We start from the raw sequence: 26673 nt of genomic DNA, 5'->3' as shown, positions 1-26673 counted from the left end.
CCACCAACTCCAGATTCACCCCAGACTCTGTGAACACAGACTTCATCTCCATTCCAAGTCAGAGATCCCAAAACTGCATTGTGTGCAGGAATTGCCTCCTCAGGCAGACAAAACACACAACTGCCCATTGCATGGGAATCATGGAGACTTTGCAGGAGAAGTTGAGCGCAGGGAGAGATCACCCTGTGGACCCTCCACTCTGAGCTTTTGTCCCCTCCTTGGGACTTGATTGCTTTGCTGCCACCACATTAGCCTCCAGGGATGCAGATTCTCCTCTCACTGGCTCCAACACAATAAAACAAAAGCCATTTATTCATTTAACAAATAATTGTTGGGCATATAATGTCTGCCAAGTACCTGGCTAGATGTGGATTCAAAGGAGCCAGTGAAGTAACGTAAAATACTTACAACAGTGTCTAATATAAAGAAATGTTAGCTACTTGTATTCTCAAACTCACCCCCATATTGATTATAACAAGGCTTTCCATTTAAAAAAACTCTGCCCCCAAATGCAAGAAAAGGGGAAATATTTTGCCTCCACTGCGTGAAGCCCTAATGACAGGTCCACTTCACTCTCCAAGTACAGACCTGTCTCTCCTGGACTCTATGTTGCTATAGGAAAAACTCATTGAAACAAAGGAATGAAACACACAAGATACAATGTTTTTAAAAACTTTTTTAATGAAGAAATAATTCCATTCCAAAATATAGACACATAATTAAATAGCTTAATCACTTCAAAATATAACATGTCCCCAGGAGGTTCCAACACACACACACACACACACACACACACACAACAGTACTTAACAGCAATACAAATCATACAGTAGTTTTGTTACAATACCAATGAGTATCGTGAAATCTTTAGTGTCTTTGACTTAGTTCAAATGGTGTCAAATTACAGTAGTCAGAACTAAAAATGTCTCTTACAGTTAATTAGCCTCAACATGTAATGCTTCTGATTTTTTTCCTCTTTTTGGTTCAAAAGTAATAATGCCCCTTCTTCTGAGGACACAGTGGGGTTTTTTAGTGGCTCCTTGCGCAGAATAGAACCAAGGTGACTGCAGTGTCTGGAGGCTGCTGTGCATACGTTATCTACAGTTAACAGCCAAGAACTAGTGAGGGAGGAAAGATGATCAAAATTAAAGCAGACATCACTGCTAAATTATGATGCAACAGTTTGGCTCATGCATATCAGAAAACACACAGTATATCACAAGGCCACACGCTTATGCAATTCAGTTCACATCACTACTTACAGATGAACCTTCCTGCCTTGTAGTAGGGCATTCGAGAATCCATTTTCCACGATCTCCAGCACGTCTCTCTCTGACCAAACTTACCCCAACTTGCGTCTTGACCAACCACAACTGATTCCTGAATCCCACAAAGTAGATTTCGCCCTCCTCCCTCCCTCCACGAACATGGCACTGTGGGGGGGCTGTGTTAGACCGGTGCTCATTAACAGACCATCATCGCTGATGGAGGTGGGGGTGCAACTCGTCGTGGAACAAGAAAGAAACGACCCTGCAAGATATTTCTGTATCTAGTGGGCAGGACAGGTGAAGCTGCCGGCTGGTACTTAGAACAGACCCCAGAAGTAAATCTGGAGTGTCAAGGAAAGAAACCCACCAAAAAACACAAAAGCCCAAAACAACACACGCCATTTTGCCTCGGGCACAGGACGGGGGCACTCGAATCTGGTCTCAGTGCTGCCGCGGAGCTAAGGGAAAGAAAAGGTGGCTGGTTAGTCAGCAGTTGGTCCCTGGCAGCAGTCTCCAGAGTCCCTGCAATGGCTCTGTGTGATGGAGTGAACAACTGTGAGACGGACCTGCTAGGGATGCCGGGACGAGGGGACAGTCCAGCCCTTACACCACATCCTGATGGAGAAACAGAGTGACAGCGGCTGTCAGCTCAGCCTAGTCAGTGGCTGAATGCCACTTGCAGGGTCAGAGTTCCAAGCTCAGGAACCACCAGGCTAAGATTGAGAGCTGACAGCCATGTGGGCAGCTGGGACGTAGTGGTTTAAGCACTGGGTAGGAGGCACAGGGGCACATGTCCCACCTAGAGAGGTTGGTCTCACAAAGGGTGGGCAGGGGAAGGAGATGGACATTAAGATACACCAATAAACTCACAAAGACATCTGTCTGCATGAGGAATTAAGTGCATCAGCGGACAGAATGGGCTCCTTACTAATGCCAGCCAAGCATTTCACTATCCCACAGGCAAGCAATTTTGTTCCGAAGGGCGGCCAGAGATGGTTATGGCCAAATCCAGCACACAAGCCTCTTAGAGCCCTCTGGAGAGGGAGATGTCAGGTGTCTGTTCTGGGCAGGACACCCCCAACTGCCGACTCTGTGCACGGGAAAGGGTTTTGCCAGCCCTGGAAGCAAAATCGAGTCCCTGAGGCTGTGAGCTGGACCCAGGACCTGTCTTGCCTACTCCCAGCAAGGCCTCTTCAGAGATTTTATGATGCCACGGTGTTCTAAAGCAGCGGTTCTCAATCTCCAGCTTCATCAGGGGTCACCCAGAGGACTTGTTAAAACATGAGTGCTGGCCTCACCTCCAGAGTTTCTGAGGAGGAGGCCTGGGTCGGGGCCTAAGAACCTGCATTTTTAAATACATTTCCAGGAGACAGTGATGCTATCAGTTACTGGTCCAGGGAACACACTTTGAGAACCACTTTTCTAAAATGAACTTCTCTTCTTTCTTTTAAAGGAGAATCAGAAATTCCAGAGAAGCTGCCAATTTAAGTATAATGTAATATGCTGCAGGATTTTTATTCGATCAAATCTTGAAACAAGTAGATCATTTTTTCATTTCCCTGGAATCCCTAAGGGAATTCTTAGCACTCCCCAAAGAGGGCCCTCAGCAGTATTCCATTCACCCTTCTTGTGCAAAATCCCAACTCAGAAGAGCCTGTTTCCTCTCTCATGACCCCAGAAGGCTGCATGCAGAACACCAGGTGGCTGGTAAGGCAACAGACATTTAGGATGACAGGAGAGCGGAGGCTTGCAGAGCACCCCAAGCCTGTACGTGTGAAGCGGAAGGCCTCAGACAGCCTGATGAGGGGGCTTGCGGACTGGCAGCACTGTTACAGACATGCTCCCTAAAGCTACAAGGAGAGGAACCAGCCCACGGAAGAGCAGAGATAACGAGTCCATCTGGGGATCTTATGGCACCTGTGGTTTATAAACAGCTTTAGTCACAAGTATTTCAAAACATAGTTCACAGTTTTTAAGAAGATCTGTGGTTTTAAAAACTAGATTCTATATAATTTGAGTGTTTCCTTTTTTGAATATGATATCTATTTGGAAAAATATTTACACTAAATTCTATGCCTGATTCATAAGAGTATCTTGAAAGAAAACAACCCAAATTGTAAAGAAGCCCCAGAGACTGGATCATCCTGGAGTGCCTGGTCAGTCACTGCCCAGAGACTCCAGGATGGGGGCAGCCCGTGCAGGCCTCTGGGGTCTGAGTCTGTACCCTCAGGAACCAAATCCTCGGGGTTGGTGAAAAATTGCAAGTGGTTGCTTTTTCCTAACTGTTGTGGAAAAAATGTACAGTGTATAATAAACTGTTTTGCTAAAATCTCACAGAATTCAGAAATCAAGCCTCTAGCAATAAACAATGTTAATATTGTTACTGTAAACTGAACTGGTTCAATATCATGTGCAAAGGTTTAGAATGCTTGTTAACACTGCCATGGGGAGAGGGGTGGCCCGGGCTTGCAGCCCGCCATTTAGTCTGGCTCGGTGTTCTGTTCTCACCAGGGATGAGCCGCAGCACAGAAGATGCAGCTGGTAAGTGGGCTTTGAACAGAAGCCTCTTTTTCTGTCTCCAAATCTTAGAACAGAAAGTTATGTGCCTCAGCAGGGCACAGTTCCTGGGGTGGGGGTCTGCCGGGGGCTGCTGGGGGGGGTCCCTCTTGTGTAGCTGCTGCCCGGCTGCCATCCCCTCTGTGCGGGCAGCTCAGCGTGCTCCTTCCACAGCGGCTTTCAAGTTTCTGTTATCATCTGTCTGACTATAGCTTTTCTGGGAATAAGGAATGTGTAATTTTGTTTAAAGATGAAAACTGCTCTCTAAATTAGGGTTATGAAGCTCAGGTTCCCCCCACTCCCCCGACACACACACATTCTCTCTCTCCTTCCTTCCTCTGGTGATCAGGAATGAGCACCCCGGGAATGTCCATGCAACTCCTTTGGAAGGAGATGGAGGGGTCCTCTGTGTCGAGTCTCTTGCTTGATGCTACTACCTGAGGCATCTGGAGGGTTAAAGCCATGCAAACAGAAATACCTGTGCTGTGCCTGACAAGCAGATGAGACCACTGACCCGTTTTCAGAATGCCATGCTAAGTAAAAAAAAAATCCACTTTTGATTGTCCAATCTCCCAATTTCTGAAGGTCAGATGTGACCAGAGGGATGGAAAAGGGACAAATCCCAGATACTGAGTGGGTCAAAATGGAATTTTGGTGGACTCTTAAATTGAGTGTTAACTACCACATGCTATATTTCCAAAGTGGCTAACTGCAAAGCATAAAGCAGGCTTTACTCTTCTCACTCTTGTTAGTGTGTTGATAATGCATGTTTAACTTCGAACAGGCCTGAAGCTCTTCCTGTACAGCACAGGCATTCTATGTCTGAGTCTCCAGTGTCCTGCTTATGGCCCCTGACCCACGGACGGCTCTCCCTTGTGCATGCCTAAACGACTTCAAGCCAATGAAGCTGGCTTCCGTGCCCTTGGATCAGGGGTATATACACTTCGGGATAATTTCTGGTCTTGCAGTACAGTTAGAAAGTCCGAACAAATAGATTTCAACAGCATATACTGTTCCAAAATTTCAGCTATATTTCTTGGATGCGTCAAGAAAATCAAAGCTGCAAAGATGAAAAACCACTGATTTCTGAAGCACTCAATCAGATTTTAAATGAGTTTTGCCTAAGTGGCCCTCTAGGGACAGCCCGGTTCATGTTAAAAGTCTTGCAAAATGCCAGGCAGGCAGGCACACAGTCAGTAAATGGCAGAAGCCACACTGTTTTGATTTTTCACTGCCAGATTTGCAGCAAAAGATTAAAAATTGGCCTAAGGATTTTCAGAGGACTGATGTCTCTGGGTTTTAGGTCCAAGAACCAAAAGCTGCTTCTTATCTGGGTTTATGTCAAGGACGTTTTATTAGGCTTTTTAAAAATTGTGTTTTTCTAAGAACTAATTACTGATGTTTAAATAACATACAGAACAAAAATGATCAAATTGCTGGAGCTGAGAAAATGCTATTAAAGGAAAAGTCTTGCTCCTTTGGGATTTGCTATGACTGGAGTGAATTTTTCAGAAACAGCCCCTGGGAATGTTCCCCTGTAGTCACAGAGAGTCGGGTAGCATTCTCAAGTCCCAGGGAGGGGACAGAGAACGTGGCAGTAAGACCCTCCCTTTCATACCAGAAGGACCGTACTGCTCCTAAAATATATTTTGTAACAGCAATCATGCCATAACTTTTATGGGCTTGATCTTCCCTTGAGGCCTGGGACACGAGGCTTGGGCTGGAAGGCATCTTTGCCAGTTGACATGTCATTTAGGAGACGGACATCCCTTTTTAATTTACCAGCCGGAGTTGAGTTTACTCCAACTGCACTACAAATTATGGGATCCCATGGTCAGGAAGGACTGTATGACTAACGTAGACATGAGGGCCTGGGGCTGTGCAGCCAGATGACCATGAGAGGTGCACATTAGCTCTGGACTGAATGGGGGAACACCTAAGTGGCCCTCAGCTGGAGCCTGAGGAACCGTCTAGTCTTTCGGACCAGTTCAGCTGACGCCAATCAAATCACTGCATGTAGCTGAATCCCGGCCTTTTTATGAAACAGGGAGAGCAAGCTTGTTCCAAGTGCCATGGTGATGCCAAGCAGCACCAAGGACCGTGCCTCTTGTGGAGTACCACGCAGTGCCAGGTGTGTATGCATGCGACCACAATAAATCATGGGGCATCTGCTGCCGCGTTAAGCTCTTTAAGAACTATGCCCCACTGAGAACAAGTCCTCTGTGAGGCAGGCATTAAAACACACACTGTAGAAAGAATGTACTCGTAGAGTTTGAATCATCTGTCCAGATTTGCTGCGATCATAGCAATCATATTTGGGGCAGGTCTATTGAGTCCAGAGCTTCAGTTTCAAACCACTACACTCAGGTGACTGCTGGACAAGTGGACTTCTCTGCACATTGAATACATCACAGAGGGCTTCCAGGCATGTAGGCAGGTCCTTGGGGGTGAGGATCACATGCCTCATAAATGATACTTGAAATTAAGTTCACAATGGACTTGAAACAGCTGTTTCCAAAATATAAGGCTGCAGAAGTTTCTTCTATGCCCCGCTTCTTCAGTTTTCTTTAAAAGTACATGGTTTTGCTTCCAGCAGGTAAGGCCTATGCCTTGGAGCTTCTGGGTTGTGAGTACAGTGGGACCCGGGACTGACCCATCTAAGGAAGCCGAGCAGCCTGCATCTTTCCTTCCTGGTGACAAAGGCTAAGACGGATGCTCCTGTGGGTTGGTGCTGTGGCTTCACAGCCACAGAAGCTCTCTGGAGTGTCTCTGGTGCTACAGAAGTTTTTGTGCCAATTTTCCTAATTAACAGAGCATAAAGTGAACTCCCAGGGTTGTATGCCAAATGTCCACTGAACTATAAAGAAATGTTCCATAGCCTGGCATGTTCTTCCATATCAACAGGGAAGGAGGCTATCCTGATACATAGAAACACTGAAGAGAGCAAGTGATTGTGAATTTAGGTTACAAGTCATCAGAATTCAGTGTACAGTGGCCACGTTTCCTCCTGAATAGGAGGGTACTTACTTGAGAGGAGAGTGGTAAAAGGATATTGTATTCAGCCCTGCAAGCTGACCTGTGGGTGACAAAGGACACAAACGAGAAAGGTGACACGTCAGGTGTGGATGCAGTCAAGCTGGTGAATCATTCGGCTGGAAGCCATGCAGAAAGACAGAGAGAGTCCAATGAGTGAAAACAGCATTCTGAGCCATCAAACAGACTGTGCTCACAGAGCAAGGAAAACCACTTCAGTGCTCCCCAGGGCATGCGTCCTGAGAGGGTACGCAGGCCCACTGTGTACTCCTAGCCCTTTTTCTCTGTCTTTCCCTTGAAGCCACAGGTACGCGAAGGAATGGAGAGAGAGGAGCTTACAAAGGGTGGCAGAACTCCAAAGACCTTAAGATATTAGTAGGATTTTCCTCCATTTTACTCAGACAAGATTAACTTGCTAATTCACCCAAGTAAATAACAATCTAATATTTTATATGAAATGAGTTCCTCCCTTTAAAAAAGAACAACCAGAATTTCACTTACTGTTGTCACCAAAATCCAGAAACCGGTCTGGGCTCAAAGAGGGAGGCCTCACAGTCCTGTCTAACGTGCGAACTGGGGCGTGGACTATTTAACCATGTCCTCCTCCCTCGCAGAGGGGCAAATGGCGCAGGAGCAGGCCTGCCATGCTCGGAGCTCCAGAGACCCTGGCAGCTCCAGGCAGGCTTGTGCCCATCTGTGGATGGGCCCCAGGAGGCACACTTTCTGGGGGCACCACTGCAGCGAGTCCCATGGCACAGAGACGTGGCTCCATGTGCCCAGTTTAAGGTCCTTCCTTTCAACATGACTAGACCTACATTTTAGTTGCTTCTGAAATAGGGTGGTTAAGCTAAAAAGGCTAATGGAACATTCCAGGGACAAAGTTTGTGTTTTATCCTGGCAGGGTGAGGGTAGGGGCTGGTGGGCTTCAGTTTCCCCTCTTGCTGCATTCTTCTTGGGAAAAGAGTTCCAAACTTAATCTGTAAGCATATGTGAAGTGGAAGGTAATTTACTCTCCTAACAGGGTAAGAGAGGGTCACTGCTGATCTCGCAGTGCAGATACGAACGGCCCTCAGACAGAAGGCCTCACGTGACGAATAACCCACTGGGGACAGGGGCAGAAAGTCTCAGCCAGGCAAATGTCCCTGAACTCTGAGAACCCCCAGAAGCCCCTGTGGATTACAGGGGAGGGAAACGAACGAGAAAGGAAACTTGGCTATACAACGATCTGTGAAAAACGCATCCGTTTCTGCGCTTTACCAATGTTCATTCCAGCTGCGTGGGGCTTTCAGTGACTTCTCAGGAGGGTCAATGTGATCTGCCCACCCACCCCTGCTGAGTGTGGGGCCTACAGTTCCCCAGCCCCTCCTGCACGTTCCTTCTTGCTTGTGACTGAGGCGGGCAGCGGGGTCCGAGGACAGTGGTTCAAAGGGGTGATATATTAACATTTATTCAGTTTCCTGTGCCTTTTGTCTTCTACACCTTTTTTTAAACTCTTTGGAAAAAGTGTCTTTCTAATACCTTGGAGAAGTAAGGAGTGTCAGTGTCCATGTTTCTGCTGACCAGCAAGGCCGCTTCCCACTTTCTAGGTCAGAATTTTTAAGAATGCACGGTAAGTGGCAGCTCTAAGAAGTATTTAAAATTTGTACTGTCTGGAATACAAAGACTAAGGAGCAATCAGAATATTCTGGAAAGGGAGGTGGGAGGAGGGAGACGCAGCTCCAGCGGGCCCGGACCGCGGGATGGGCGGCAGGCCTGGCTCCGCGTACCTGGCAGGTGTCGTCCTGAAGCTCCCGCCTCAGGTACTCCTCCATCTGGAGCTCATCCTCTAGCTGCTGGGCAGAGTTGTGCTCATAGCTCTCACTCTCTGGCTGCGCACAGGTGTCCCCGTCTTCTGTCGCCCTGGGAATAAACACTGGTGGTTTGGAGCAGATCCTCAAAGGAAACTGAGCAGACTGCGCATGTCAGCTGTTGTGGGGCACGTTTCCTCGGTCCTCCAACCTGCTTCTTTGCTTGGGTTCAGTGTCTTCTTTTACCTAACAGAAAACTAAAAGAACTTGGGAGTTTGGAGAAACACCTGACCAAGGTACTGTTACGTGTGACCCTTCTGTGGCAGTCTGGTGATCGCTGGTGATGCATGTTTTCCTAGGGTTTACAGGAATGAGTTGTCCTTTAAATGGTCATCATCTTAATAAAGGAAGGCTAGTCTTTTTGGAGGATATAGGTTTTCCAATCTGGGAGCTTTTTTAAAAAATGGAATCCAAGAACACTTTCTATAAGGAAAGTGAGCCCTCTAGTGAAATAATGATTTTGTTTAAAATTGAATCCTCTGTGTTATGCACATTATAGGCAAATGCACCCTATATGCCTATATAAAAATGTGCTTCATTTTTATGGCACCATTAAGTCTCAGAATAGCAGCTAATTGATGTCAGAAAGGCGAATACACTAACTCATAGCTCTTGATCTTAAAAATGTGTACTACTTCTTAATCTAAGAAATCCATTTAAATTGTCCAGTTCCATGTGAAATAAATGTATACGGTGACCTCATTCACTAATGTGTGACTATCTCCATCTATTCATCCCAGTATATATAAAACTCTTCCTGCAACTGAATCTAAATCTACTACCTAAATCATATGAGCAAACTATCTTCAGGGTAAAAGCAGTACATGTCTAGATAGTACAGATATTAAAATATCCCCTAAAATGAAAACAGTGGTCAAGTAGAAGTTTCTGGGTTGGAACTTAAATGCCACTGTTCTTGTCTATTTATATCTGTACGACATGTTCTCGTTATTTTTAGTGGTTTGGGGCCAGCCTAAATAGGTCTGCCAGGCCTCCGTTTCCTGAACCCAATCCCGCAGCCATGCTGGCAGCTAGAATGGCCTCTAGCGCCTTGGACAGCAGAGTGGGCTGGCTTCAGCTACAGTCTTGGATCTTAGGATTTCAACAAGGAAATTTTAGGGACCCATGTGTAAATGCTTAATTATAAAAAGTCAAATAGATATGAATTTACCAGACTAAATTGATAACAAGTAATTAGCCATTTTGAATAACAAATCAAATAATTCTAAATTAGAGGAAGGGACAAGAAAGCAAACTGAAAGTAAAGCGGCAGCTTATTGCCATTTTCACTGTTATAACTGTTTCGTTTGGATCTTCTGCTGTTTTTTCACAGCTGGCTTTCTAACCACGCATTCACAAGTCCCCATCATCACAGCCTTGTACTCACTAGGCCTGAGAGCAACACCAGGAAGGCGTTTCTGGGCCCTTAGAACAGCCGCTTATCTCTGGGGACTTGCCAGCAGTACTTCCGGTGAGCCGCCGTCGCCCTTCTGTGGCTCTCGGGGCTCAGTGAGCACCTTCCGGCCTCCGAGAGCCTCTGCACAGGTCTCATGGCCCCGGGTCTTGCTCTCCTGAAGGCCCACTGCTGCCTCCCTTTAAAGCTTAACTCTTTTCCCTCCCAAGCTGGGCTCTGCAGGTCTATCCTAGCTTAGCCTTCGTCCCTCAGCTTTGGTGTTCGACGCCTGGCTGCTTTTTGCTGACCGAGGGTTACAGCAAGTCTACTGGGGACACCACCGACTCCAAGGCTTCTGTCAAGCTCTAGAAGCCTAACTGGATGGAAACCTCTGCAAAATGTCTTTTCAGGGTCAGATTTCTACACATTCAACAAGTCGGCCAAATCTGATTCCTTTATAATGTGATGTTATACATTTACTTATTTTGGTTCCAAGTGCTGTAGGATGCTATTTACACCCCTTTACAGAGGCCTTTCCAGCATCAGCAGGCCCCTCAAGAACAAGGTGAAGTCAGAAGGTAGGATGGCTTATCTCCTGAACTAGTCTGTGGGTCCTGGAAGGCTGGAGCAATTTCTCGTACTATTTTGCATACAACTAGCATGTGCGGGGGTGAACCAGGCCCTCGACAGGTGCTGCTCGGTTCTGGTCACTGACACTCAAGAAATTACAAGGGGAAATGTCACAACACTAAATTTAAATGGAGCACCCTCCACTGCTGCTGGCAGGAAAAGGACATTGTCTCACACTCTCCAAAATAATGAGCCAAGCAAGCATGTGTGTATTTTCCACGGCTCCTGGGGGCTGTTCTGTTGCTGAGAAAATACCTCCAAGAAGATACTGACACGTCGCTGCGTGCGCTGGCCGGGGTCACTCCGCCGTGAAGGTACCCAGGCTTTTGGGCGTGGATTTGTGCTAGAAAGGCCTTCTCAGAGGTTGGCGAGGGAACCAGATCCTCAAACTGAGTCCGTGCAAATTCAGAATCCACATTACTCTCGGTTTCACTCCCCACCCCTAGCAGGTATAATTGAAGAAATAAAGACTTAAGACTTTCTGATCAGCAAATAAAGGGCTCAACATAAATCAGCTTGTACTGCATAAAACATCAACCAGTTATTGCACATTAAATCAAGTGTTTTTTTTTTCAAAATGAGAATGGATGCTGACATGGATTACTATAAAATCATCAGTATATAATATTGTCTTTGTATCTCAATAGTGTTATGAGGAATCCTTGTGTCTTAGTAACTGACTTAATTCCTCAAAACTGCTTTAACTTCTCTATAAAGGCCTTTAGTAAAACTATTGTTATTTTTGTTTAATATTACTTTAACTGAGGAAATACAAAGCTTAAATATTACATATGCTAATATTTCAAAGTGTTATAAGAGTATAAACTAATAGTACTTGAGACATCCACAGTGAGAATCCCATTTTGAGCCATTACAGTGAACCCTGGAACACAGGTTTTGATTGTGCGGGGCCACTTATATGCAGGTTTTTTTTCAGTGAATGTATTGAAAATTTTTGGAGATTTGCAACAATTTGAAAAGATATTCTCTTTTATCTAGCTTACTTTAAGAATACAGTATATAAAAATAAAGCATACAAAATATGTGTTGATTGTTTATGTTATGGGTAAGGCTTCCAGTCAGCAGTAGGCTATCAATAAAGTTTTGGGGGAGTCAACACTTACATGTGGATATTTGACTACATTAGGGGGTCAACACCCCTAACTGCCACATTGTCCAGGAGTCAACTGTATTCTCTAGGACAGTTGGTACATGCCGTTAATCATGATGTATTAACTACTGTCATTTTTATCCTGTTTGGTTATCTTAATCTAAAATAGTAGCAACAATTTTCATTACTTTAAGTAGTATTATTATAGTGGCTTTAAGTAATTTAAATCCAGATTTGTCTTAATATTTAGGTTTTATTTCTTACAGGTGTTATAATCTCAAGTGTAGACCATAGTCCTGACAGACAAATATCTAGCTAGTTGGACTATAAGGAATAGTTGAGATGTATTAGTAACTGGTAATATATTTATTTCCATATTCATGCTGATACAGTTTTAAATATCATTAGAATAAAGAGTCTCTTGCAATTTTTTGCTCTTTATTTTCTGGGCTGATCTTTCTTTAGAGATAGTACAAAGGCAAATTTCAGTTTAGCCTCATTCAAATAGCCATGAATTCCAAATTTTAACAGAGTCTAAATCAATGAATAAAACATTTGACCTTATAATAGAACTTCAGCATGATGTACGCTGGTAGTGGCTATCTATTTTCCTTTATTCTTTTCTGCATTTTTCACACTTTCTGAGCATGTATCAATAGTTTTCTCATCAGCAAAAAGATAAACAATACTAAAAAATCTGAATATATCAAGAAAACATCGCACAGATCTTTAAAAAGTCTTTCTGTATTCAACAATGAACAGGTCTCTAACAGAGGTCCCAGCACTTATGGGTCCCTCTGTGAGGAGCAGACAAATGAGTTCAAGGACTCACCAGAATTCAGCTCTTTCACAAGAGAGGACATGGTGTTAGTGATAGAATCTGCTGCTACTAGTAAGTCATTCCTTAAATTTCTCCTTGAACCTTAAGAAGAAATGATAATTAAGAAAATCAAAGCTTTTCCTTTTTTCCAGGTTTTTATGCAGTTTATCTTTTCCATTGATACCTTAACACAAGAAAACTTCCAAGAACTCTCCTTTTTGTAAGTATTTTGGTCTGTTTTCAGAAAAAAAATACATTGTCTTGGGGCAGTGGACTCTGCTATAAGAAGACAGGGTCTGTATAATTTATTGTCCAAACTGGGACAATTCTGCAAGTAAAAGGAGGTGGTACTGCTAATGAGACTGGGTGACCTGGTGCAGACTGTGCACTGAAGGCCCCCAGTGTGGGACAGGCATGAAGATTCTTGCTCCTGCTACCAAGACATGGGCAGAAGATCCATGTCCCCGGAACTGGAGCACAGGCCATGCTTCTCTCCAGGAGGGAGAGACTACTGGGACGTTTCAGGCACACCAAGGGTTAGTGGGCATCTGTGGGCTGACCTGGGGGTGGGGCAAGGTGGAGATGGAGCAGAGGGCTAATCTCTATGACATCTTTGGAAAGAAAAGGGCTCAAGACACCAAACATCTGATTTTCTGATGAACTTATGCAGTGCGGGCCCCTTATGAACTAGAGGCTGCATATGGCTGCGCTTCATTCTGTCGTGTCTCAGAAAGCAAAACTAAGCAAAATAATAAATATGTGTCAAGTTAAAAACCATAGTTAGATAAAACATTGATTATAGTAGAAAGCTTAAATTGATTTAAAATACTGCCAATTTCTTTACAATAAGATTTAGGGAAAGGACTTTTCATTCTAAAATTTTTTTTAAGTTATTTTGTAAAACTTAATATTTTTTTTTCAGAGAAAAGTCCTATTGTAGGTCTTCCTTTCACCCTCATAACACAGTAGAGATGACATCATTCTCTCCCTTTAAGATGTAAGATTTTATGCCCACACACGGTGGATGAGGGTGAAAGTTTCCTCATACTCTTGTTATCTGCGGCTAATACTGATAAAAAATGTTTTTTTGAAAATCTGCTGTGAAAAAGGTGGCATTTACTAAAATTTGTATTTCTACAATTATTTGTGATATTGAACATTTTTTTGTATCCTTATTGGCGATTTGTAGGTCTTCTATCCCACACAGTTTTGTCTTGGGGTGCCCCTTCTTGCTGATCTCTATATGCTTTAAGTGTGACTGAGACTCTGGGAGCTGATGGCCACATTCACCAGAAATGGTCTCCTCAAGTCTACTCTTTGTCTTCTGACTTTGTTTCTCTTGCCTTTAAGCTAGTGGTCAAATATGCCTCTTTTTCCTATAGATTCATATGTGAGGTCTGGAAGGATGTTCATGGTATATTTGCTAATTTAAAGAAAATGCAAATTGCAGACCAGAGCATAATGCATGACCTTATTTCTGTGACACAAGGAGAATATGTGTCTGTGAAAACACATGTCTGTGTTTATATACAGGGAATTGAGGACAGATTTAATGCTTGTAGGAATGAGATTGCCAAGGAGAGGGTCTGCAGGACTTTTTCCTGACTTCCTATAAATTTGAAAAGTTATGGCAAGAAAAAATTTTACATGGTATATATATTTTTTCCATGTTTTAAAATTTTGGTATCATTAATCTACAATTACATGAGGAACATTATGTTTACTAGGCTCCCCCCTTCACCAAGTTCCCCAACAAACCCCATTATAGTCACTGTCCATCAGCGTAGTAAGATGTTGTAGAATCACTACTTGTCTTCTCTGTGTTGCACAGCCCTCCCTGTGCCCCCCCCATATTATACATGTTAATCGTAATACCCCCTTTCTTTTCCCTGCCCTTATCCCTCCCTTCCCACCCATCCTCCCCAGCCCCTTTCCCTTTGGTAACTGTTAGTCCATTCTTGGGTTCTGTGATTCTGCTGCTGTTTTGTTCCTTCAGTTTTTCTTTGTTCTTATACTCCACATATGAGTGAAAACAATTGGTACTTGTCTTTGTCTGTCTGGCTTATTTCACTGAGCATAATACCCTCTAGCTCCATCCATGTTGTTTCAAATGGTAGGATTTGTTTTCTTCTTATGGCCGAATAATATACCATTGTGTATATGTACCACATCTTCTTTATCCATTCATCTACTGATGGACACTTACATGGTATTTTTATTTCCAAATGAATAGTCACTTGCCTGGGAAACCTGTCTGCCCTGCAGAGTGTAAACAGCAGAAGCAGCCGGTGGGAGAATGCTGTTTGTCCCCAGGCACCACTCTGTATGCCTCTATTAACTGTGCAGGCCTAACCTTGGGGCCCTCTGTGCCCGAGGCAATGATTTGACCCTTTAGGGCAGGTGTTAACTACTGAGCATCCTTCCTGATCACCTCAGGCCTAAAGAGCAGGAACTGCTTAATCTCAATCTTGAGTTTGCTTTAAAGTAAAGAGAAGGAAGCAGAAATAAGATCTTTCAGAATATTAAAATGATTATACTTATCAAGTTTCCTGGGATATTGATGACAGGATTTCCTTCCCTTAGTGAGCATAGACTCATCAAGGATGAGGTAGGACTAAGGAAGCCAAGGGGAGGTGAAATGGCGATTAGGGAAGGGCACTGCTAATGGCTGGCAGGCCAGGCTCTGACACAGGCCCTGGAGCCCCTCAGCATGCACTGTGTGGCTCTGACAGGTCACTGCTCAACAGACTGTGGCAACCTATTTAATGTAAAAGCAGAGTACAACAAAAATAAAGGCACTTACTTTGTGCAAATGCCTCCTGGACATCTCCCCCTACGCCAGTGAGAGAGTCCTGAGGCGTGTGAGATGGGGTGGAGCTGGCAGATGAGGACCGGACTGGCATGGGGATGGGCCTGCTGATGGTGTGGCTGGGGGAGGAGCGAGGAGAGCCTGCCCCCTGGGTCTGCAGAGACAATGCAAGCTGTTAATTGGTTTTCCCAGGAAAATGCTGAATACTGTCCCCAATGCTTCTGTCGAGTGTTAAAAACAGCCATGGAATTCTGAAGCAGAAGGAAATCCTCCGTAATTGAGATGCAGTCTTAAACCTGAGTGCAGGAGCAGACAATCTAAGACCTTATGTATATAATCTAAAGTTTTGGTTACGTATTGAAAGCTAATATTAGTATAGCATTGTTCTAGAATATATGAGATGTGCACCACGTAATGAAGCTACTGTTAATCAGCAGTAATTACAAGGTGTATGTTCTCTCCCTAAAGAAGTTCTATATAGAATAAAAATACATTTAAGGAGAAAGTTTTAAATATAAAGTAGAAGACTATTTGGAATGGAGGTGGTTAAAACAGTTTCTGAATTTTCAACCTGTCTGTCCTGGCATTATCTGTAGAGGGTGATTTATAGCTCAAATCATGTCATGCAATACTGTGCATATTAAATCTCAAATGAGGAGTCAAAGGAGGTATAAATTGTTTAGTTCCTATTGTAAAGTAAAAGCCAATTTGTCAAATTGCTCTATGATTCAGGGATTCAGATAGGGAAGAGAAAACAGAAATCTTTGTTTCTAATTTTTGGCTGCTATTTCCTGTAGAAAATGTCCTCTTTGCCCATGGAAAAGCAGTATGGTAGCAGTAAGAAGAGTAAGATTTAAAAATGAGTAAAGCAGAAAGTAGAAAACCACTGGAAGTTGTTTACTTCTGCATGACAGAAATTCTCTGTCAGCAAGAAACTGCCATGAGATTGTTGCACCTCGGATCTCACGCTTTGTCTCTAAAATGAGGTCTCTTGAAAATGTTCCCTGTCTCGATCACTAGCCTGCAGGGGAAGTGAGTCATGCCGAGTAGGACATGCGCTGAGACCCCCGGGCATCCCACCGGGCTGGCCCAGGGCGCCTCACCCCCACCCCGTCCCACTGAGGCAGCCACTGGGGCGGGTGCCTAGCAGTCGGTTAGCTCCCCATGGCTCACAGCAAGGCACACACCATTCCTGTAAAGGCTGTGCGGTTAGCTTTCCAGGGCTCAGCCTCACACATGAAGGTCAAGTCTCTAAATTGAAAAAAATCCAGAACTAAAACAAAGCAAAATGGAACAGCACAGGACTCTTATGATGCCCACAGGCTAGGCACTTTCACTCCAACAGTACCTCGGGGTGGCCTGTCCAGGCCCCAGGGCGAGAAGTTGGCGGTTCCCCGTGCCCTATGCCAGGCGGACAGGTCTGGTCTCCCCAGCAGACTGTGGCCGCTCAGTTTCATTGCCTTGAAACCCGCTTCTGAGCTTCCACAGCTCCCCTGCTTCCTGTGCCATGTTTGAAGGGTGTCCACGTGCTCACTGATCTCTCTGCAGCCCCGAGTAGCTGGTGTCACTCTGAGTGTGCACTTGGGACCCCAGTGTTCTGGGAGCAGATTGCCTGGGAGATGGAGCAGGCATGTGCAGGCTGTGCCTGAGCCTGGGGGCCCTGCTGCAGCGGGCCACAGAGGACAGGATGGGCTATGGTGACGAGGGCTCCCCCAGGGAGACAGCTGTTGGCAGGGACCCGAGGATCAGCCCACAGCCCCTCCTATGCCTCCTTTTCAAGGCTTCTATTTACCAGGGAGCCGGCAGGGAGGGGTCCTGGAGGTGGGAGGGTGCACAGAGAGGCTGATGGAGGAAGAGCCCTGTTGGCTGCACAGTCTGGGCTGCCCTTGCAGCTCTGGGAAACTAGGCCCTCTTCTGCAGTAGAAGGGTCACAGTAACAATACAACTCCACTTTTGATGTAATTTACGGCATACATATGTTGTTTTGTTTCATTCCCCCAACAATCAGTGCTAGGGGTGATGGTAGCTTCTATTAGAGAAGCAAATTCTGGTCCATAAAGTGCTTTAAGCCCCACTGCCTCACTCAATCCCCTAACAACCACATCAGGTACTACTGTTCCCATCTCTCAGGTGAGCAAACTGAGGCCCAAAGGCACTTATCAGGCCACCCCAGACCTCTGAGCCAGTGGGTGGCAGAGATTGACACCATGCCCGCCCTGGGTCCCCCAGCCCAGGCTTTTCCCCCACACCTCATACGCTTCTCAGGATGGGTGAGCCCGGGACCCCTCACCCAGCTGTCCCACTGTGCCAGCCACCCCGCACCTCCTCTGGGCATCACTAACAGCAGTGTCTGGCAGCCACAGGTCACAGAACCATGAGTGCAGTGAGGCAGTGGCCTGCAGTTCCCTGGACCAGGCAGCCCTCAGAATTGCTGGGCACGGGAACAGCGAGGGGACCCAGCCATGGAAGGGGCTCTGTGCTCTTCACCGATCAGCACAGAAATACAGGCCCACAGCCTCTTACCTACAAATCTGTAATTCACCGAGTAGCACATGCCGTCGCATAGGTGACATGAGGCTGTTTGTGTGGCACCTGTGCTGTGTTCCTGAGTCTCTGAGGCTCTGGAGCTCACGCGGCCCAGTGATTGCAGATGAGGCTGCTCTGGGGCCCCCTAGGCCCCCCAGCACCGGGGAGCGCGCCCTTGCTCAGACCTCGTGCAGCCCTGCCTGGGCTCCTGCCTGACTCTCGCCTCTGTGACTGCCTGCTGAGGCGCTCCCACCCTGCCTCTGCCTGCCCCGCACCTCGTCTCTGCAGCCAATGCCCCCTAGCCTTTCTTCCTATTAGTGGTTCTGAGCTAAGAGAAAAAGAAGTGACTGTAGTTACCTGTTCAGGGAAAAAAATGGACAGAATCTACATTATACCAATGTGAGAATGCCTACTAGCTGCCATCCCCTAGGTGGATCTCTAAGTGGTATGATTTCAAGGTGATTATGTGAAGAATTTAAGTGGAAGATTCTGTGATGAAGACAAGACACAGCACATCTTCCCAGCAGCTCACAACTCCTGAGTCACGTCAGGTTTTTGTTGAGCTCGGGCAGGACCCTGGGCGACCCCGGCCTGTCTCTCAAGGCCGCATGGTGCACAGTCCCTCCCTCGGATCTACCCTGCGGTTGCCCTCCGGCCTTCCCTCCCGCTGTGCTGGGCCACTAGGAGAGGGGGCAGCCTTGTGGTGGTGGGCAGCTGCAGAGGCTTCTCACCCTCACTTCCTTGGGTGGTGTCCTCTGTAGAATCACAGCCTCTGGCTTGGCCGGGAAGTGTCATTGTGTGCTGACAATTTTAGAGGAGTTGGCATGATAACCTCTGTGCACATCCTTTCTTGGAAACTACTGCAGTGATTAATGGAGCAAAGGTGTAAGGGAGAATGGTCCATACAGGTCTGTACACAGAGCTAAAAGTCCAGAAAAGAGAGTTGATTTATGGAACAAGGAAAACATACATCATACTTGGTGAATTTAAAATAGCTCTCTTCCCAAAGAATAGGTGAGAAATCCATCCTCTGAGCCCACTCAGTCTGCTGCTGTATCAATTTTTAAAAAGTCTGACAAAGATCCATCAATTTTCTGACCTTTTCAAGGAAGTATTTTGGTTTCCGCTCAGCACCAGAAAGTAGGGATGTGTCAAGGATAGGACCAAATACCTAACTGCTGGGCCGGCACAGCCTGGAGGGAATGGCAGAGCAGGTGGCCTCCCCTGGAAGTCTGTCCCCCAGGGTGGCTGAGCAGGCAGCGCCGCCAGGCCTGGTTTTACCTGGCAGCCTGGGAAGGTTCGGCAGAGTGGTGGTCAGTGACATTCAGCCCTGTTCCCATTTTTTCTCCCGGCACTGTCACTGTCCCCAGGGGCTGTGGGGACGCATTCTGACCGGTCAGGCAGGAGCCATCTTTTGACCTGGGTCTTCATAGTGGAGATGTCCAGGCAGAAGAGAGGAAGGCCTGGGAGGACAGAGGGCCTTCCAAGCCATGGATTCTCATGAGCAAGTGTGGGAGGTGTGAGGATTGTGCACATGGGGTGAGGAGGCCCATGGGGTTGAAGCACAGGCTCACGGTGGGGAGTGAGGGGACGCAACTGGGAAGGGCACAGTGTGCATGGGGCGTCCAGTGTCCTAAAAGGGACTAAACTCTATCCTGAGCTAGAGGGGCATCTTAAAAGGGTTTTAGGCAGAGAAATAATTTTTCCTTTTCTAGAATTAGTTAACTGATCCCTGATTTTAAAAAAAGTGTGTGTGAGAGAGAGAGTATCTGGAAGGGTGTGCTTTTAAACACTAATGTCAGTTCTAATATTGCAGCTGATTATGATGTGAATCACCTCCCCACTCCCTGGCCATTACTTCTGATGGCTCCACGGCTCCACAGCCTATCCACCAGAGGATGAGCAGGGAACAGAGGGAGCTGAGCCCAAGTTGCTTGAACTGTCACTTCTGGGCTGTTCATATTCCATGACATGCCCAGAAGAAGTGGGGCCTGGGAGACCATCACCAGACACCCAGTGGTGCTCAGAGAAGGGAATGGGGGCAGGAGAGGGATTTGGAACAGCGTTAGACTTCCTTCCCCTGATTGGGAAATAAAAGTGTGTGCATGTGTGTGTGTGTGTAAAATATGAGTCAAATAAGAAAAGCTTCCATATCCTCATGTGCATGTGTACACATACGTATATACTTTTGTACTGGAATCTGATATGCATGTCGTAGTTTACGAAGTGCTTTCACATCCATTATCACTTTGAATCTATACAACCCTGTGAGCCATGTGATGTCAGTATGTTTGAAATAAATTACCAGGAAGTTAACTGATTTACTCAAGATCTTACAGCTGTGATTGAAGAGCTGGGCCCACTGTAACTCAGATCCAACTGCAGTGACCTAAGAAAATCTTTACTGAGACCTCACAGCCGGGCTCCTTGGCCCCCAACCGGGGTGTAGTCCTTGAGACTGGTGGTAAGCCAGAGACTCTGGGACATCATCATTACAGTTATGTGCTGACTGCCTTCATTATTAAATTTTTTACAAGTGTTCTTTTTATGGTTCCTCCAATAAATCTTAAAAATACACAAGGAAGAAAGAGGGTAGGATCATTTTGATTCAAGTTTTGTAAAAATAAATTTATTGCTTATGATATCATAATCATCATATTGTATTACAGATACTGTTTTTTTAAAAAAATTCATGTTCTCCACTCAAGGGGGACAAATTCATGCATTACCTCTAACAAGAAACAGTGTAAGGAGGAATTATATATACCAGTATAATAAAATACATGGAACCACACAGTTATGATAAAACAAGCAGAGGTTATTGAATCAAGCACAATTTGTTGTGTGCAGTGTCTTAAATCTGATTTTATAAAGAGGATGTCCCTCAAAGGGACATAAATAAATAAATAAAAGCAGAATTTAGAGGCAAGCAGATGACAGACTAAAACCTCTAAATTCTCTCCTTAGATCATGTTGTACAACGAGAGGCCTATATATTTGGACAGCATTTGTTTATTTCCTTGTAGAACTGTCTCTACAGGCTTGGGCATATGGAGCTCAGTCTTTAATTTTGACTGAAGGTCAGTGTAGGAATCATCCACATGCATCTGTCCGTTTCATTAGTCAGTACTCCTGCTCTAATGCACTGAGTGAAGATCTTTTTCATTTTATGCCAACAGAAGTTTTGGTCCCCTGAGAACTGGCAATTCTGTTGTAATAAAACCAATAATATGTTTTCCCTTTTTGCCTCTTTGCCAGGAAGCTCAGAGCAACACCCTTGTCCCTACCATGAGCATATTTGCATTTTCTTTCATTTAGTTTTAGATTTTTCTAGTCCTTGTTTATGTGTTTTGTTGTAAGCTGCTGCAGCTTCTTTTTGAAAAGAGGCTTGAGTATTGAAGCGAGTAAAGAAATGTGTGAGATGGGCAGATGGCCCACCCAGACCACGCCCACGGGCCTCTCAGTGCCACTAACAGTGGCCCGCGGGATGGACGCAGCAGTGCCCACTGCTGGCCACCATCGCAGACATGGCTGCTCCTGGCTCCATGGAGAAGCGGGCAAAGGAGGCAGGAAAGCTCTTCTACAGGCACTGCTGCGGCTGGGCTCCAGGCACCTATCCGGTTTTCAACTGCTAAGCTCTGCGCAGACATTGCTTTAGGAACTTCCTGGTCCCCTGAGCCTTTCAAGAATGGGTTGCCTGGGAAACAGTAGAGCAGGGATCCCGGAGGAAGATGGATAGAGCAAGGCTGTCCTTGTGTCTCCCCTAGAAGGAGCAGGTGTAGTGGGGCCTTACTTCCTTTCCATGCACATGCTGAGTAGGAGGCCGGAAAGAAGAGGCTGTTTGCAGAGAAGCACCCCGCAAGGTGCTTTTCTCTACCATGATCTAAGTGTGTTGGAAGCACAACAGCAATTTCCCACTTGTGTACTCTGGGTAACTACACGGGCCACAGAGGGGTGCCCTTCACCAGGGGACTGTCTCTCCCTGAAGTTTGACTTCAGTAATTTTTTCACAAAATACAAAACAGTGTGATACATTGCCTTTATTGTCTTTTACACTTTCCTTGTTTACAGGCCATGGGAATGAACGGTAAAGACGTGTCCAGCATTTGGCAAACAGTCTTTGTTACACACAAACACAATGAATAACAGGGAAGAGAAAGCAGGAGAATCCAAAGAGACGTTGAAGCTGGACAGGCTGTGGTTTTAATCAAGCCACGGAAATAATGGGAGCTTCTGTGATAACACTACCAAGTGGGATAGATTGTCATACACAGCTTGGTTCATGCACTTGAAGTCAAAGCTGCTTTTATTTTGCTTCTATGTTTTATTTTATTTTTTTTAGTATATTGCTCCCTCTGCTGGCTTCTGAACTGCCCACAGGGTCAGACACAGGACTTCAGTTAGGGTACAATTAGAGAATCCCAATGCTCCTATTTCCAGAGAAGATGTATATACGGACCCTGTGGACTCCTAGAGCAGAAAGGCTCCCGGTGATCAGAGGAAGCAGAAAGTTACCTATTCTGTAGAGATTACTGTCACCCGACAGTAGGGACTGTGCTTGGGGAACAACGGGAATTGAGTACATTCTGGTGAGTGTGAGGAACAGGGCTTAATAATTATGCAACAAAAAAGAGATGTAATTGGTTGATTTTTAGAAAGAGAGGTGCAGCACCTCTTCAGTGAAGTGGAGGCCAGGCTGCGTGTCCACTGTGTGAGGTGGGGGGCCAGCCTCTCATGCTGTGGGCTTTCTCCTAGGTTGGGTGTCTTTCTACTGAGAGAAGGGGCTGATTGCCAGCCCAGAAAAGCATGACTGGTTTGAAACTCAGGCCCCTGGAGATCTAAAAAGTTTACAACAAATCACAATTGGTTTCCTCTTAAAAGACGAAACAGTTCTTCCTCTGGTGCCAATGGTAAATAGTTACAAAAACTGCCACATTTTATCTCAGTTCAAGTACTACATTGAAAAGGAAGCAATCAGTACTTTTTTTCTTTCCAAACTGAAGCATGAACATTCGTTAGAGGCAAAAGCAATGGGAAAAAAAGCAGGACGGCCTCCACTGTTAGTTAAGACCTGCCATAGGGAACACAACTGACTCCCTGCTTCAGCTCTTCTTCCTACAGAAAGATTGAATCGGTGACAGTTAGGTTACCCAGGGTTCCAAGGAGGAGCCGCGCAGCACGAAGGACGCGGGGGCGGGAAAATGCCCCCATGGCCTTGACGCCAGTTGGTGACTTTATTTCCAAGTCTGTGCAGACCCATCTCTCTCCTCCGTGTGCCCAGGTCTCCCTCTGTGTGGTGGTGGGTGTGCACTCCAATGCAAAAGACTGCTCAGTGAGGCCAGGTGGGAGACTAGAGGGCTGCTGGCAAATAGACTCCTGCCCACCTGCTAGGCTGACAGAGGCTATGGGAATACAAGGAGGGGGCTGTTGCTCAGGTTTCCTGTCATTCAGTGAGGGCACTGGCCCTCTTCATTTGGTACATTGGGGGAGGAAAGCAGAAAGAGCTTTTCTGAATCTTAGAATGAGATAATAGGGCAGAAGCATTATTAATTATCTAGTCCTGACTTAGCATCAAAACCTGAATTCTACACTACACACATCTGACACACTGAAAACTAAACTTGGTTCAATGACATGCAAGCATTTCCCACACTGATGGCAGGAAGAGCCAACAAATAATTCAAAAAGAAAACAAAAGAAAGAAGTTTACACTTACATCCGTGCCAGGGACACAGATTTCAACACACTTGTTAAATAAAAGAAAGGAAGGGAGAAAGGGAGGAAGAACGTGTACAGAAACCATAAGCAACAGTGCGCCGGGGCTGTGGGGCCTGTGAGCTCCAAGCCGGGCACCCTGTCCCCTGGGGCGAGCTGCCGACTTGGCCTGTCCTCTCTGAGCTCCAGCTCCGCCTTCGCCATGTCACGTCCCAGCCCCTGACCGTTTATGCCTGTGCGCTTCCGGCAGGATGAGCACCCCAGTGAGCAGAGCATGATGACCCTGCTAATGGCTGGTGGTGGACGTGTGGCCATGGCCAGTCTACTTTCCACGTGAAATGTAATTTGGTGTTTACTGAGGACGGGAATAGCATTCATGACAGGAAGAATGCCACCTCCCAATGAGAGTAACAGGCACAGCACTCTGCAGAGGACCTCTATAGATCATCTTATGAAACACTCTGCCTGCAGAAAAGCAAGGGTATCTTCCCATTTACAGTTTGCATTTGAGACCCATTAAAGTTATATGACTTACTTGCTATCACAGATGAGATAAAATATTTCATTGAAATTAATGGTTATTCCTCTTGCTAAAACTATAATCACCAAAATTTGTGAATGGCTAAATCTTCATTTTCTGAATTAGACATTAGCTTCTTTCCAATTTATTCAGAATGCTGAGGGCTATTAAAAGTAAAATATTTCTAAAGAAATCTACATTTATTACTTTCATGCACATAGGAACTGGAAAAAAGCCAGGAAGTTTTTCCATGGAGGACCTCAGTAGTCTGGTTCCAGGAAAGCCCTCTAATTGACAGCTATCATTTGATGTGTCTTAGAAAAAATTTTATATGTGAGTTTAAAACCACATTTTTGGGGAACTCACATAAAGTAATTGTAAAAAAACATTGCACATTATGTGCAAAATTTTTTTGCAAATGCCAGTCACAAGTCTAGCAAAAATTTATTTAAAACATCTTACCTTTAGTAGCTTCATGAGACCCTCTAATTGGACCATTAGCTCTCTCCGGCTCTCCTGGAGAGCAGACATTCTCTGCTCCAGCTCATCCTTGCGCTGTCTAAGAAAGAAACAGTTGTCATCAGAACAACATTCAACTCGCTGAGCTAATTATACTTCCCGATCTTGTGGTGTTAGTGGACCACCTGAAAAGGGGCATTCTTGGGTCTTTCGCATGGGTAACAGGCAGGGAATTGCTGTCCGATGAATGGACAATTAAAGCTTGAGGTATATGTTTCTTGTTAGTAAAACAGAATAAAACATACTAAAAAACAGAATAAAACAGAATACAAATCCTGTTGGGTATTTCCCTCTTCTATGCTGAGTAAATCTTTTCTGAATGCTTTCTGTGTTGTGGGACCCGCACTGTGCCACCAGGTTCCCATGAGCCGAGGAAGAAAAATCATAGTGTCACTGACAGAGACCAATGCCAAAGACCAAGCCCAGGACCCTCCTGTGCATCCCACAGAACATGCTGATGGCCCTAGTGTTTTGAAACCAGGTATAGGAAAGTACGTTTTTCATCTCTTCCATTCTTAGTATGCGACGTGTAGCCTCTCTGAGGTGAAATACCCAGGGCATATAGTTGTCATGGTTAATCTAAATGTTCTGGTTTGGCTTCAGCTCCAGCAGGTGAAGTCAGAATAAAGCAATCCTACACAATTGTTCTAACCAAAAATAATCTACAAGCTTTGTGTGTGTTAGATTTTGTTTTGTTTTGCAGAACTTCTATGAAACTGTCAGCAAGAATGGAAACCACACAGGATGATCTATATCATTTATGTTAACAGTAAAAGGTAGCAAAAATATATTTAAAAGGGGAAAAAATGTAACAGTACAAAAAATATTGATGGTTCACATTTCTGAAGTATATTTTTCAAATCAATTCCAAATCTCTGATTTCATGACCATTATTGAACAATGTACTTTTTCCTTGCCCCAAAGGCTTCTGCCTGAGTTTGAAATGCTGGATATGAGTGTTGGTGTGTGAATGGGTGTGAGTGGAGGGTCTCAATGGCACAGGCAGAACTAAGTGGAGCTACGGTGGGGTTCTGAAATGGAAGGCTGATGATGTAGAAATGTCATACTGAGCTGGGTCAGTGACTCATGCAATTGAGGGGTATTTTGTGGGGTAAAGGTTGCAGAAATAAATGAGGTTTCAAATTTGCTTTCTCCATAGTGAGTTATGGATTTAAAATTTATAAATATATCTCAACTCCATTTGAATATATTTGTATTTTTGGTTTTTACTGCTATCAAGGCTTACTCCGGAGCAACCCATCCTTCAATCCCCTTTATAATTGCCTCTGATCTGAATCTTGAGGACAAGTTGCATCATAATTTTATGGACTTTCATGGTGTCTTAATTCAGTCTTTGTCTTCCTGAGCTGCAGAATTCTGATTCTGAAAGTCTTGACCATTCAAAAATACTCCCCACTGGCATGTCCACTAGTGGTTCTGATGCTGTGGACATGTGTCCATGAACATCCACAGGATGCTTGAAGGGAAAGTAAGGTTTCTGATCTCTCTTCTAGGTCCTGCTCTGTAACTTTTGGCCCTAGGAGCACTTTGGGAAGAAGGCGGAAGTAAAATTCTAATAGTTGAGGGGAGTACGGAGAGGCATCTAAAAATTATCAGAAAAAGTTAACTAGTATTAATTTAGAATTAATCAACAGCAACAAAACCTTATTTGTAAATTTATTTTACAGTAATAATCTTTCAATACATGACATTCACTCTTTTCATGCATTTGATGGAATTAACTTTAAAAAAAACCATTCACTTAATAATGTCTTTGTTTAATCTTCTCTACACTGGGTATTGCCAAATGCAGTTCTGATAACAAACCTGTGGTGTAGCCACCATTGTCCCAAAGAGGAATGAGAAAATACTGCCTAATAGTGATGTTACATTCACAGAGCTAAATATATTCCTCTAAAGGAATGT

General features: G+C 45.0%; 1 protein-coding gene across 15 annotated transcripts in view; it reads right to left on the bottom strand.

Moving 5' to 3' along the window:
- Positions 1-669: 669 nt before the first annotated feature.
- The window catches only part of DTNA (dystrobrevin alpha), a 385540-nt gene continuing 359536 nt past the window's right edge, over positions 670-26673 (bottom strand). For 7 of the 15 annotated variants that reach the window (XM_073212753.1, XM_073212755.1, XM_073212756.1 and 4 more), the window contains 6 exons: positions 24691-24787; positions 15462-15621; positions 12671-12760; positions 10983-11169; positions 8624-8756; positions 670-1726 (listed from right to left, as the gene is read on the bottom strand). In XM_073212753.1, coding sequence (XP_073068854.1) covers positions 1586-1726; positions 8624-8756; positions 10983-11169; positions 12671-12760; positions 15462-15621; positions 24691-24787 — 808 coding nt within the window. In that variant the 3' untranslated portion in view covers positions 670-1585. Of the gene's footprint in view, positions 1727-4832; positions 6759-6851; positions 6901-8623; positions 8757-10982; positions 11170-12670; positions 12761-15461; positions 15622-22015; positions 23109-24690; positions 24788-26673 lie in introns of those variants that run through there. The other 8 variants (XM_073212748.1, XM_073212749.1, XM_073212758.1 and 5 more) reach the window with 6 other exon arrangements.

Source organism: Manis javanica, chromosome 9, assembly GCF_040802235.1.
Source record: "Manis javanica isolate MJ-LG chromosome 9, MJ_LKY, whole genome shotgun sequence".
NCBI classification, from domain to species: Eukaryota; Metazoa; Chordata; class Mammalia; order Pholidota; family Manidae; genus Manis; species Manis javanica.
The sequence above is the reverse complement of the archived record's forward strand: the minus strand, read 5'-3'. Positions and strand labels throughout refer to the sequence as shown.